This window comes from Berghia stephanieae, chromosome 1 (assembly GCF_034508935.2).
Source record: "Berghia stephanieae isolate SIO BIC M18660-M18661 chromosome 1, UCSD_Bste_1.3, whole genome shotgun sequence".
NCBI lineage: Eukaryota > Metazoa > Mollusca > Gastropoda > Nudibranchia > Aeolidiidae > Berghia > Berghia stephanieae.
In genome coordinates, this window is record NC_088360.1 from 133210466 (window position 1) to 133223133 (window position 12668).

At 35.8% G+C, this 12668-nt stretch overlaps 1 protein-coding gene across 5 annotated transcripts in view; it reads left to right on the plus strand.

Annotated features, from left to right (window-relative positions):
* The window catches only part of LOC144963240 (nephrocystin-1-like), a 70101-nt gene extending 60055 nt beyond the window's left edge, over window positions 1-10046 (plus strand). For all 5 annotated transcript variants that reach the window (XM_078897084.1, XM_078897088.1, XM_078897085.1 and 2 more), the window contains 3 exons: window positions 5716-5832; window positions 7108-7266; window positions 8597-10046. In XM_078897084.1, coding sequence (XP_078753210.1) covers window positions 5716-5832; window positions 7108-7266; window positions 8597-8605 — 285 coding nt within the window. In that variant the 3' untranslated portion in view covers window positions 8606-10046. The remainder of the gene's footprint in view (window positions 1-5715; window positions 5833-7107; window positions 7267-8596) is intronic.
* The last annotated feature ends 2622 nt before the right edge of the window (window positions 10047-12668 follow it).

Genomic DNA, 12668 nt, shown 5'->3' on the forward strand with positions numbered 1-12668 from the left:
CTCTCCATATCTACTCTGTATTTATCCTGTGTTTGTTTTGTTTTGTTTCTAATTCTCGCCGTCCCGGTTTTTAATCTCTCATTGATTTTGTCTTCTAAAAATAGCCTGCTACCTGCCTTGAAGATGAGTTTGGCGTCTGTGCTGCTGCTTCTGTCAGCGACCTCTCCGTTGTAATTAGAGGTTTAAAAATAGAATGATCATCGATATAAATTCTTCTCTTTAGTCAATTCTGTCATGCTCTGTAAAAAGAACCAAAAAAAAAAAAAAAATAATAATAATAAATCAAACAAAATGAAAATGATAAAAAAAAATAAAAAAAATACAAAAAAAAAAAAAAAATAATAAAAAACAAAACAAAACAAAGGAAGAAAAAAGAGACAAGGATCAAAAACAAAATGAAACAATACATTGATTAAAAAGACGGTCATCTCGTCAAAAACTCTCAAACGGGAGACTAAAGAAGTCCCAGGTTTGAGAATTTTTGACAGGATTATATATATATATATATATATATATATATATATATATATATATATATATATATATATATATATATATATATATCTATTTATGAGTGTTGGTCGAAACTATTTATAGATATTGTAATTGGTCGTTTATGTAACATTTTCTACAAAATACTCCAATACTAATAAGTTAATTGGAAGAACTGAAGTCTCAAAGGCTCATAATAAGATTGTGAACAAAGGCCCTGCTCTGACCGCACTTTTATTTTAACATTAAAAAAAGAAGCTTTTACTTCTATGATAATCTTGATGCGAGGTCATCGGGTTTTCTAATATTTTTTTTTTAATTTTTGGTTTATTTTTCATTATTCAGTCCATATAGATAGTATGCGGTTGGCTAAGAAGCTCATAGCATTGCCATCCGGAAGTAGAACGGACCAACACACAAAACTGTGTGTATCCATGAAAGTTTATAGTCGGGTTAATACAGTTCAGTGAGCATTACTCATAAACGCGGATGGCAAAAAACATCAACAAAGACCCGAGTGACGTCATCTTCGAACTATCTATAAGCTGATGAAAACGATTCTTTTTCTTAGTTTTCCCCCCAAATAACTAGACCTAGTTGTGCGACTATGTGGTCTAGTGGTTTGACACTCGTCTTCGGATAGGAAGGTCCTGGGTTCGAGTCCCGAGCGGCGCATTCATAGTTAAGTCCTCTTTACTCACATTCTTTCACCGTACACTTTGGTGTAAAATGAGTACCTGACCGTCAACAGCGTTGTGTCTGTCCGAAAAAAAGTGTAGTATCGCCTAACAGGAGTCATTCTTCTTCTCAAACGTCTTGAAATTACTTATGGCGTGTCTGGTGCAGCGCTTGATTGGTTTAGGTCATATTTGTTTAATCGTAAACAGATTATTACGGTGGATGAATATAGATCGGAGGAAATCTTTCTTGATTGTGGGGTTCCCCAGGGTTCAGTACTTGGACCCGTTCTTTTTGTTTTGTACGTTGGCCCTCTGTCTAAAATCATCAGAAGTTTTGGTCTGTCTTACCATCAATACGCTGATGATACGCAATTGTACTGCGTTTCCAATATGAGAAATTTACAAGAAGTATCAGCCAATAGTAAAAATTGTATCCAAAGTGTTAAGAAATGGATGAATGAGAACAGATTGAAACTGAATGATGATAAGACGGAGGTGCTGTATGTGGGGAACAGGAAGTGGAAAAGTGAAACAGATTTGAAGTTGGGGGATGCCTCTATTCAAATTGTTGACAAAGTGAAAAACCTTGGCACATTCTTAGACTCTGGACTGTCGATGGAGCATCAGGTTAATAATTTGGTTAGATCTCTCTTTTTCCAACTAAAAAGATTGCTTCCATTAGACGGTTCATATCTGAGGATGTGACCAAGCACCTGGTTGTGTCCCTCGTACTATCGAAATTGGATTATTGTAATGCTCTGTTGTTTGGCGTTTCGCAATACAATCTGAAACGTCTTCAGATTGTCCAAAACAGCGCTGCCAGACTAGTATTTATGAAGCGTAGGTGCGACTCTGCCGGACCTCTACTTCATGACCTGCATTGGCTGCCTGTTGAGAAAAGAATTAAATTCAAAGCTTGTGTTTTAGTGTATCGTTGTCTTGAAGGTACTGCCCCTTCCTACCTTTCAGAACTAATTGAAAGATATTCAAAACCCCGCCCCTTACGTTCGGCCAGTGATTCCACAAAACTAGTTGTCCCTCGAATTCGGAAAAATGCTGGAATGAGATCCTTTTCTCATTTCGGACCCTCTATTTGGAACGCCTTACCGCAGAGCATTCGTGAAAAAGAATCTTTGTCTATTTTTAAACGTTCGCTTAAAACATATTTGTTTCGATTTTAGTAGATGGTATGAGAAGCAAGATAGGTTTGGTTTGTGTTGTGTGTTGTGTTGTGTGTGTGTATGTGTGTGTGTGTGTGTGTGCTTGTGTGTGTGAATGAGTATGTTTCAGCCAAAGTAATTTGTAATTTAAGCGCTTAGAGTCTGGTGTCTCGGAGTTATAGCGCTATATAAGTTTTCAGCATTATTATTATTATTATCATGTCTCGTCCTACATGTTACGTGTTGCTGTTGGCTAGGGACCCCCTGTAAAGCGCTTTGAGCACGTTTAGTGGATATTGCTCTTTATAAAATCTCAAGTTCAAGTTCTTCTAGTATTGGAGTGATTTTGTGACGAATGTTGAGAAAACGGCATTTTAGCAAAGACTCTTATGTTCAGAAGAGTGAGTGGAGCAGGCACTTATGTTGATAATAACAAGGAATGAAGTGAGTAGGAAAGTGCCAGAAGACAATAGAGAATAAAAACTTCGCGACGGCGATGGGGGCTCAAACAGTAGTCATCCTAAACTTATTGATAGTTCGAAGATGACGTCACTCAGGCCTTTGTTATTGTTTTTGCCATCCGCGTTTGTGAGTTGTTCTCACTAAACTGTATTAACCTGACTATAAAAGTTCATGGTTACACAGAGTTTGTGTGTTGGTCCGTTATACTTCCGGATGGCAATGTTGTGAACTCCTTGGCCAAGCGCATTCTATCTATAGCGTGAAACTGACCAAAAAATGACGGCAAAGACCAGTCTTTTGCCACAAAAGAAAACAAATCGTGAGTTGTATTCAATTAGTTCAACCAATGAAATAACTTGTTTCCTTGAGCTTTACTAACTACAACTCACTAGACGCTACACCCACCTAAAAATTGACGTCAAACCGCCAGTCCGAGAGGGTTCTTGTGTCAGTCCGTAGCCATCGTTATGTTATAGCCTGATACTGAAATCCAAAAGGACTGGCATTTTGACATCATTATTTGGTTTTTGCACCGCCTAGTGAGATGTCGTTAGTAGAACTCATGGAAACAAGTTATTTCATTGGTTGAACTATTGAATACAACTCACGATTTGTTTTCTTTTGTGGCAAAAGACTGGCATTTTGACGTCATTTTTTAGTCAGTATCAGGCCATAACGTTACGAAGGCCACGGTCAGTCTTATGTTTACGATGGCTACGGTTCGAGACCCCATCGCCGCCGCTAAGTTTTTATTCTCTGTTGTCTCCTGGCACTTTTCCTACTCACTTCATTTCTTATTAGACTCTTAAATACACAAAATAATATGTATCTATTTCTCTGACACCCTTTATACTTGATATTACTTTCCTTATTTCTGCACCATGTATATTATAGCATGTAGTACATAAATACCAAAATATTCGTTGTTGTGTTGGTGAAAATTACGATGTGGATTAAAAATAATAATATTACATAGAATTAGTTATAAGTTATATCACTCTATATTACTGCGATAACCAAAATATATTATCCTTTCACTTTAAGAAGAAAAAAAGAAAGAACAAAAGACAAAAAAAAAAAACAACAAAAAACAAAAAAAACTGTATTTGTCCGAGCACGTGTGAAGGTGTGTCACAAATTCCATGTTTTGATTTGTCAAAAATCTACTTGTTAATTGGACCGTGGCCTTCGTAAACTCATGGCCTGACAGTGACCAACAGATGACGTCAAAAGACAAGTCTTTGGCCACAAAAGAAAACAACTCGTGAGTTGTATTCAACATTTTAATCAATGGGATCACTTGTTTCCTTGACCAACTACTAAAGACAACTCACTAGACGCTGGACAAACTTAAAAATGACAAAAAATTATCTGGGTCTTAGTGTCAGGTCATTGCCATCGTTTACTTCGGAGTCTGATACTAAAACCAAAGAGCGTGTAGGTAACGATTGTTATGTTACCAAGAGCTCTCACTTCCCGCTTTTGGTGAAGCCAAGCATCTTCCGTCTTCTAGTCGTATTTTCTTCATTGTATCAGTAAGCCTAGCGCGCATGATACACGCGGAGCACACCCACCTCGCTGTCTCGCCTGGCACGCGACAATAGCATTGCGGTTAAGACAAGTGAAAGCTCTTGGTAACTACGTTACCCTACACACTCTTTGCTAAAACCCACGAATATCCATATTTTGAATTCAATTTAGTAGTGCTTTAGGAAACAAGTGATCCCATTGGTTGAACTGTTGAATACAACTCACGATTTGTTTTCTTTTGTGGCCAAAGACTTGTCTTTTGACGGTCATTTTTTGGCCAGTGTCAGGCTATAAGTTAACGATGCCTGCGGTTGAACACAAGTAATAGTTTTGTATGTCGTTTGTCTGCAACAACATCTCATTTACAGGTGACACCATATTTTTACGATATTTTAAAAACATTTTCCTTTGTTTTGTTTTAATTTGTCACTAACATTTTTCTTTTACTATCTGGCACTCAACCGACGGTAGGCTACTTAGGCTAAGGCCACACTGCGAGCGAAGCGGGCGGGGCAAATCGAAGCGATTAACTTATGTGACAGTGACTTCACTGAGAGCGATGGAAAGCGAGCGATTCAAAGCGATCCATGCTTAATGTGCAATTATTTATTTCAGTCTGCTGTGTAAACTGGAGACAATGTGTACATCGAGCGATGCGAGCGAAAAAAAATTATGGCCAAATCTCTCGCTCCGCTCTGCTTAGCTGCTGAAATGCCAGTCACCTCTTTATAGATAGTATGCGCTTGGCTAAGAAACTCATATTATTGCCTTCCGGAAATATAACGAACCAACTCACAGAACTATGTGTAACCTTAAACGTTTATAGTCTGGTTAATACAGTTTAGTGAGAATTACTCATAAACGCGGATGGCAAAAAACAAAAACAAAAAAAAAAAAAAGAAAAAAAAAACAAATAACAAAGACCCGAGTGATGTCAACTTCATTCTATCTATATTTGTTTTTTTTTGTTTTTTGTTTTTTTTTTTTTTTTGTTTTTTTTTTTTATGATCTCGCTCCGCTCCGTCCCGCCCGCTTCGCTCGCAGTGGTGCCTTAGCCTTAGTAGAAAGCGGTAGGGGTTGTCTGAAGCCTGTGATCGTGAAAATGCTAATGAAAGAGTGAAAATGGAAAGGCTTCGTATGGGAACGATACAGTCAATGGACGTTTCGGGTACAAACCCTTTGTCAGCACAATACACAACACAATTTTTTGCATTTTATTTTATTTCAGTTGTTTTCCATGTTAAATTCGTGTATTGTTGTGCTGACGAAGGGTTTGTACCGAAACGTCCATTGTCTGTATCGTTCCTATACGAAGCCTCTCCATTTTCATTCTTTCGTTAGTTTTAGAATGGTTTGGATTCAATGGTTGTTGACATTCTTGCATTTTCCAGCGTGACGAGGAGTACATGAAGGAGACTTTCCGCCAGGTTTTCATGGATTCGACATATCCCATCCATCACGTGGCCACTTTGCCTCCCTATCGGATGGGGGATGAGGACAATGATAAGGTAATGCTGCTGATTTTTATAGGGTGGGGTGGGGGGGGGGGGAGGGGTTTAACCCCCTCCTTACCACCCATAGGAAAATTGTCACATTTGTTACGATGCAGCCATCTTTTTTTTGGCATTCTAATTTCTTTTGTAAATCATAATATTTGAACGAAAATGGTTGCTATAGTTAACCTTCCCATAGGAAAATCGTCACGTTCGTTACGATGCAACCAACAGTTTTCTCATTCTGATATCCTTTGTACATCACAAATTATAAAGAAAATATTTTGTTACGCGATAAAAATTAGACACTGGATAATATTATGTATGGAATGTACTTGTTCCTTTTCTGTTTGAGTAGAAAAAAATCGATGTGTTGGGTAGGTGTGAAGTTTCATGAAAAATTCTGAAAATGGCTGGTAATGAGAGAGTTAAAGTATATTAACACTATGATGAATAGCTCGTTTAGCAAAAAAAAAAAAAATAATAAAAATATGTACAGCAAGAACTAACAGCTTTTGTGTTTGAGTGAAATAAATCTATTTTGTATAAGGTTGGGTGTGAAGTTTTGGGGAAAATCCGGAAAATGGCCGGTAAGGCGAGAGTTAAACATTTTTTCCCCCCAGAAAATTGAAAAGTTTAAATTTTAACCTTGAGCTAATAAAGGCACCCCTATCTTGCCTAAAACATCTCTCCATATTTTAGTTATTTTATTTTTGGTTAGGCGCTGATCAAATCAAACTAGCAATTTCAAATGATATTTGTTTGTATGCCCAGTTAGCTCGTAACTCACTCAACCCTAACACCGACGATATCCATGGTTTACCCGGGTTACTTTTACCCCATGCCTTTTACATTTTTCTGAGACAAATTATAGGCGTATCGAGTATCAAAGCTAATGTTTTTAGTTTTTACACGTAAATGATAGTTGAATAAAACTATCTATGTACATGCTCATTTTTAATATCTACATTATTTTCCAAATTTTGAAAAGTAGCAAAAATCTCTAGGATTGAGTGAGTTTAAAAAAAATCCCCACTTTATGGGGCAGCGTGTCTCAGCGGTACTACGGTCTTTGCTACGTACCCGGAAGGTACCGAGTCTGATCACCCGCCACTGCGCTGTGTGGCCTTGAGCAAGTCACCTCGCCCTAGCTCAATTTGCGGCGCTGAACTGCGGCGGACGCCTGGGTTATTCCAGTCTTCCCTTGGAATAGACCCTAGAGAAAAATTTCCCCTATGGGATGAATAAAGGGAATTAAAAATTTTTTTTTTTATCCCAATGTCCCCCCAGGTACGACAAGAGAACATCAGTCGTTACAACGAGACCAAGCGTGGTAACAAGAGTGCGCTGGCCGCCCTCCTATCCCCAAACCTGGTGTTCCATCCCATGATCCTGGACGAGGTGACCTACAGCCTCATCGGACCCAATTGCCTCAACAAACCACAGTCGGTTAGTTCTCTTTTCTTGTTGTTTAGAACAAAATTGTTATCTGATTATTTATTAATTTACACACACACACACACACACATACATATATATATATATATATATATATATATATATATATATATATATATATATATATATATATATAATATATATATATACATACATACATATAAATCATTTGTTCTCACTCGTTTATTTACATATTCTCCTACAACATTGTTTCGCCCAGTTCCTGGAGTCATCAGGGAAGTTGATTGGAGGTGTCTGGGAGGAATGTTGTTGTTTCTTGTCATTTGGCGCCAATGTTGTTTCGGTGTATTTGTGTGTGTGTGTGTGTGTGTGTGTGGGTGTGTTTGTGTGTGTGTGTGTGTGTGTGTGTGTGCAAACTGGGTTTGGTGTAGTGTTGTAGTATATTATTATTCCAAGATTTTATTACTTACTAAAAGGAGGTGCTAACTAGTTCTCTGCCGTCTGTCCAGTTTTTAAGTACAAGGTATGTATTTATGTTTATGTTGTTGGCTGAAGAAGGGTTCAGTGTTTTGGTATTCCGTTCTGTTTTGAAGCTGTTATAGGGAATAGGATTAGCGGAAGAGTAGCGTCCCTTGGTTGGACGTCACCTTACAGAGAGAACGTCAATTTGGTTTTGCGCATGTGTCTCAAGCCGCTTTCACCGGAAGCGAGGACGAGAGACGCATGCGCACAACCAGCATGACGTTCTCTCTCTAATAACTTTTCCACCGTGACGTCCAATCAAGGGACGCTACTCTTCCGCTAATCTCATTCCCAAAAGTCCTTGTTTAACATCTACTTATATTACAGTCACAGCTTCTACCAGCTCTTTATATCACTTTATAGATAGTATGCGCCTGGCTAAGAAGCTCATAACATTGCCATCCGGAAGTATAACGGACCAACACACAAAACTGTGTGTATCCATGAACGTTTATAGTCGGGTTAATACAGTTCAGTGAGCATTACTCATAAACGCGGATGGCAAAAAACAATAACAAAGACCTGAGTGACGTCATCTTCGAACTATCTATAGTCCTTGTTTAACATCTACTTATATTACAGTCACAGCTTCTACCAGCTCTTTATATCACTTTATATAGATAGTATCCTTTGTTATTGTTTTTGCCATCCGCGTTTGTGAGTTGTTCTCACTAAACTGTATTAACCAGACTATAAAAGTTCATGGTTACACAGAGTTTGTGTGTTGGTCCGTTATACTTCCGGATGGCAATGTTGTGAACTCCTTGGCCAAGCGCATTCTATCTATAACAGCTCACTATTTTTATTTTAAAAAATTTTTTGTAATTGTTCTCCACAGGTCTCATAGTGTTGGGGATCGCCTTGACATCATCGTACAAGTGACGCATTGGACCGTAGCCATCGTTATGTTATAGCCTGACACTGAAATCCAAAAGGACTGGCAGTTTGACGTCATTGTTTTGTTTTTGCACCGTCTAGTGAGTTGTCGTTAGTAGAGCTCATGGAAACAAGTTATTTCATTGGTTGAACTATTGAATACAACTCACGATTTATTTTCTTCAGTGTCAGGCCATAACTTTACGAGGACCACGATTGGACTCTATGGGCCACAACCAACGATAATAATATAGTTGTAGATATACACTAAACATCGGTTATATCGAAATTGGATTCAGTAGTCAGATGTCACTCCACCTGGCAACGGCGGCCATCTTGGTTCTAAACAAAGAAAATCATTACTTTTTATTCTTCAAGCTGGCTAGAACTTTTCATATGTCTTGTGACCAGAATGTGTAAAAGTCAAAACATGATCAAATTTATGTGTTTTTTTTTTCCCCTCTGGATACGCTTTTATGCTCGCCGGAGAAATATTTCATACGGGCGCCCGCCATTGTTCCGATAGTTTAGAGCCAGTGTTACTAAGTTACCATGCGTCATTAGGAAGGAAGTGACGTTACGACTGTTGAAGAGTACTATATTAGGTATATTGGTCTTTAACCAGTTAACTGACGGACTCTGGAAAAACTCCTATTTAAAAATTTGGCCAGAAAACTCGTCCTTCAAATATCGATCGATTTAAATGACCCTCATCTTGGCAAAAACTCTCAAACCTGGGACCTCGAGAGGTCTTGATTAGAGTCCCAAGTTTGAGAGTTTTTGCCAAGATGAGGGTCATTTAAATCGATCGATATTTGAAGGACGCGGTTTCTGGCCAAATTTTTAAATACGAGTTTTTCCAGAGTGCTAGTTATCCTTTGGATAGGACGCTAGTCTATTGCGAAGTACTTTCCATAGTTTTCTATTATGATTGAGTTTCCTCCCCTAATGTCAAACGATATATTTTTTCTTCCACTGTAATTAGGCTGTACCTGTAGTTATTAGCCGATATCTACACAGTTATGCAGGTCTGACATCCGAACCCACTTATGGGGCCTAGTTTAACATTGAGCATTACTCATAAACGCGGATGGCAAAAAACAATAACAAAGACCTGAATGGACAATATTTTACGTCATTTTTCTGAGATTTCCATAACAACAATGGGCCCATAAGAGTATGTGTATGTGAGTTTGAGTGTACGGGTGTATGTGTGTTGGCGTGTTAGTGTGTATGATAGTTTATATAGTCTGAGTGATTATAAAGCGCCTTAGAGCACTTATCAGTGGATTAATGGACGCTATATTATTATTATTATTATTATTATTATTATTATTATTATTATTATTATTATTATTATTATTATTATTATTATTATTATTATTATTATCATTATTATTATTATTATTATTATTATTTTATTATTATTATTATTATTATTATTATTATTATTGTTATCATTATTATCATTATTATTATTATTATTATTATATATTATTATTATTATTATTATTATTATTATTATTATTATATTATTTATGATTATATTATTATTATTATATTATTATTATTATTATTATTATATATTATTATTATATATTATTTTTATTATTATTATTATTATTATTATTATTATTATTATTATTATTATTATTTTATATTATTATTATTATTATTATTATTATTATTATTGTATTATTATTATTATTATTATATTATTATTATTTATTATTATATTATTATTATTATTATTATTATTATTATTATATTAATTATTATTATTATATATTATTATTTATTATTATTATTATTATTATTATTATTATTATTTATTATTATTATTATTATTTATGTTGTTTTGTTGTTGTTTTGTTGTTGTTGTTGTTGTTGTTGTTGTTGTTGTTGTTGTTGTTGTTGTTGTTGTTGTTGTTGTTGTTGTTGTTGTTGTTATTATGTTTTTTATTAATTATTATATTATTATTATTATTATTATTATTATTATTATTATTATTATTATTATTATTATTATTATTATTATTATTATTAGTATTATTATTATAAGGAATTGGGTTATCAGACATGCAAATAAGTGACGTCGTTTTTAGCCATTCTGGGCCTGGAGTCGATATAAAGATTTTGCCTTTGAAGTAAATAAATAACACGTGAATAACTTTTGTTGTTCCCTTCCATTAAAAAAAAATTGCCATGTAAAAAGATATAAAAGGGAAATCAATTATTCGTTTCAGTTCAGTTGTTGTTTTGAAGTTTTGTTTTTTTTTAGTTTATATTTGTTGTTGTTTTTCTATTTCTTTATATAATGAACATATCTATATAGCACATTTTCAAGGATTTACCATGAATGACAATGCGCCTCACAATGTTTCATCCGTTTTTGTTTTTTTAAAGTGTAGATAACTTAATTACAATAAAGTGTATTTTATTGCTTTGATCTGAAATAGTTCTATTTGTGTAATGGTAGCAGAGAGAGAGAGAGAGAGAGAGAGAGAGAGAGAGAGAGAGAGAGAGAGAGAGAGAGAGAGAGAGAGAGAGAGAGAGAGAGACTTACATTACGGGAATCAATATCCCATTTTAACGCAGTACGTAGTACATAACATATCAGCTTTTAATGAATATTCATGATCTATTTACATTATACAACTCACACTAACTCGCTACTTCCGTCCATTCATTATCATGTATCATGTGTCCATATTGTATTTATAATATAAATAAATTCTGACGTAGATTGACAAACTTTTCTATTTTCTTTTTGCCCAGTAAACGTTCACTTCCTATCCCCATAGATGAAGATAACCTCAACTTAAATTATATTTAAAAAATAAACGAAACAAAATTAAATAAATCTCCCCCCCCCAAAAAAAAAAAAGAGGACAAAAAAAAACTAAGGTAAAAAGAAAAACAATCATAAAAAAAATAAAATAAAATAAAATAAAAAAACAAACAAACAAAAACAAACAAACAAAAAAAACAAAAAACAAAACAAAAACAAAAACAAACTTGTAAAAAATAACTTTTCCCGGAGAGATCAAAGAAAATACTGTGTATTCTCATTTAAGAAAGTGAGTTGCAAGTTTACGTCTTTTTGAAGAAAGTTTGGGGTCATCTTAATCCACAGATAGCTCAGTCCCGATAGCTCAGTTGGTAGCAGCCCTAGTTGGTAGAGCTCTCGCTTCACATGAAAAGGGACCGAGATTGATCCTAGGTGCAGACGAGATTTATTTTTGGCCACCCCCCCCCCTCCCCCATGTCCAGCCAGCAGTGAGTGGGTAGCTGAGTCTGTTAGATTGTGGGGGAAAGTACTTTGCGATAGACTAGCGTCCTATCAAAAGGATAGCAAGCAATTGCTACTGTCCGTTTCGCGCTTTAGAAACCGGGATAAACTCCGGCTCTATGGGCCTAATGGCTCTGAAGGACTACTTTAAGTCATAGATAGACGGGGAATGTGAAGTGAAAGATCTCAAGACAAAAGGAGATAAAATTGTTTTGGCGATGTTACGTCAGAAATTGTTTAAACTATCAATTTTTATGTTTTATTATTTAGAATAAACAATACGTTGAACAATGGATGGCTTTTGTTTCTTTTCAATTGTTTGTCTTCAGGCTTTTATATAGCGCAATATCCACTAAAAGCGCTTTACAAAGGGTTCCTGACCAACAGCAACACGTAACATGTAGAAAAAGACATGGCGCCTGTTAGGCGATGTTACATTGTTTTTTTTTCCGACAGAGACAAAGCTGTCAACGGCAGGTACTCATTTTACACCTGAGTACGGTGAGAGAATGTGAGTAAAGAGCCTTTACCAAGGACTCGACGACTATTCGCGAGCGAGGCTCGAACCCAGGACAATCCGATCCGAAAGCAAGTGTCATACCACAAGACCACATAGCCGGCTTTGTGTCGTTGGTTCTGAAATGGGTCCACTTGAAGCCATTCGCCTTAAACCTGTATAAAATCGAGACAAACGTGGTTAGAAATATGAAATTATAATATGTTGTTTTTTTAGCCCTTAATC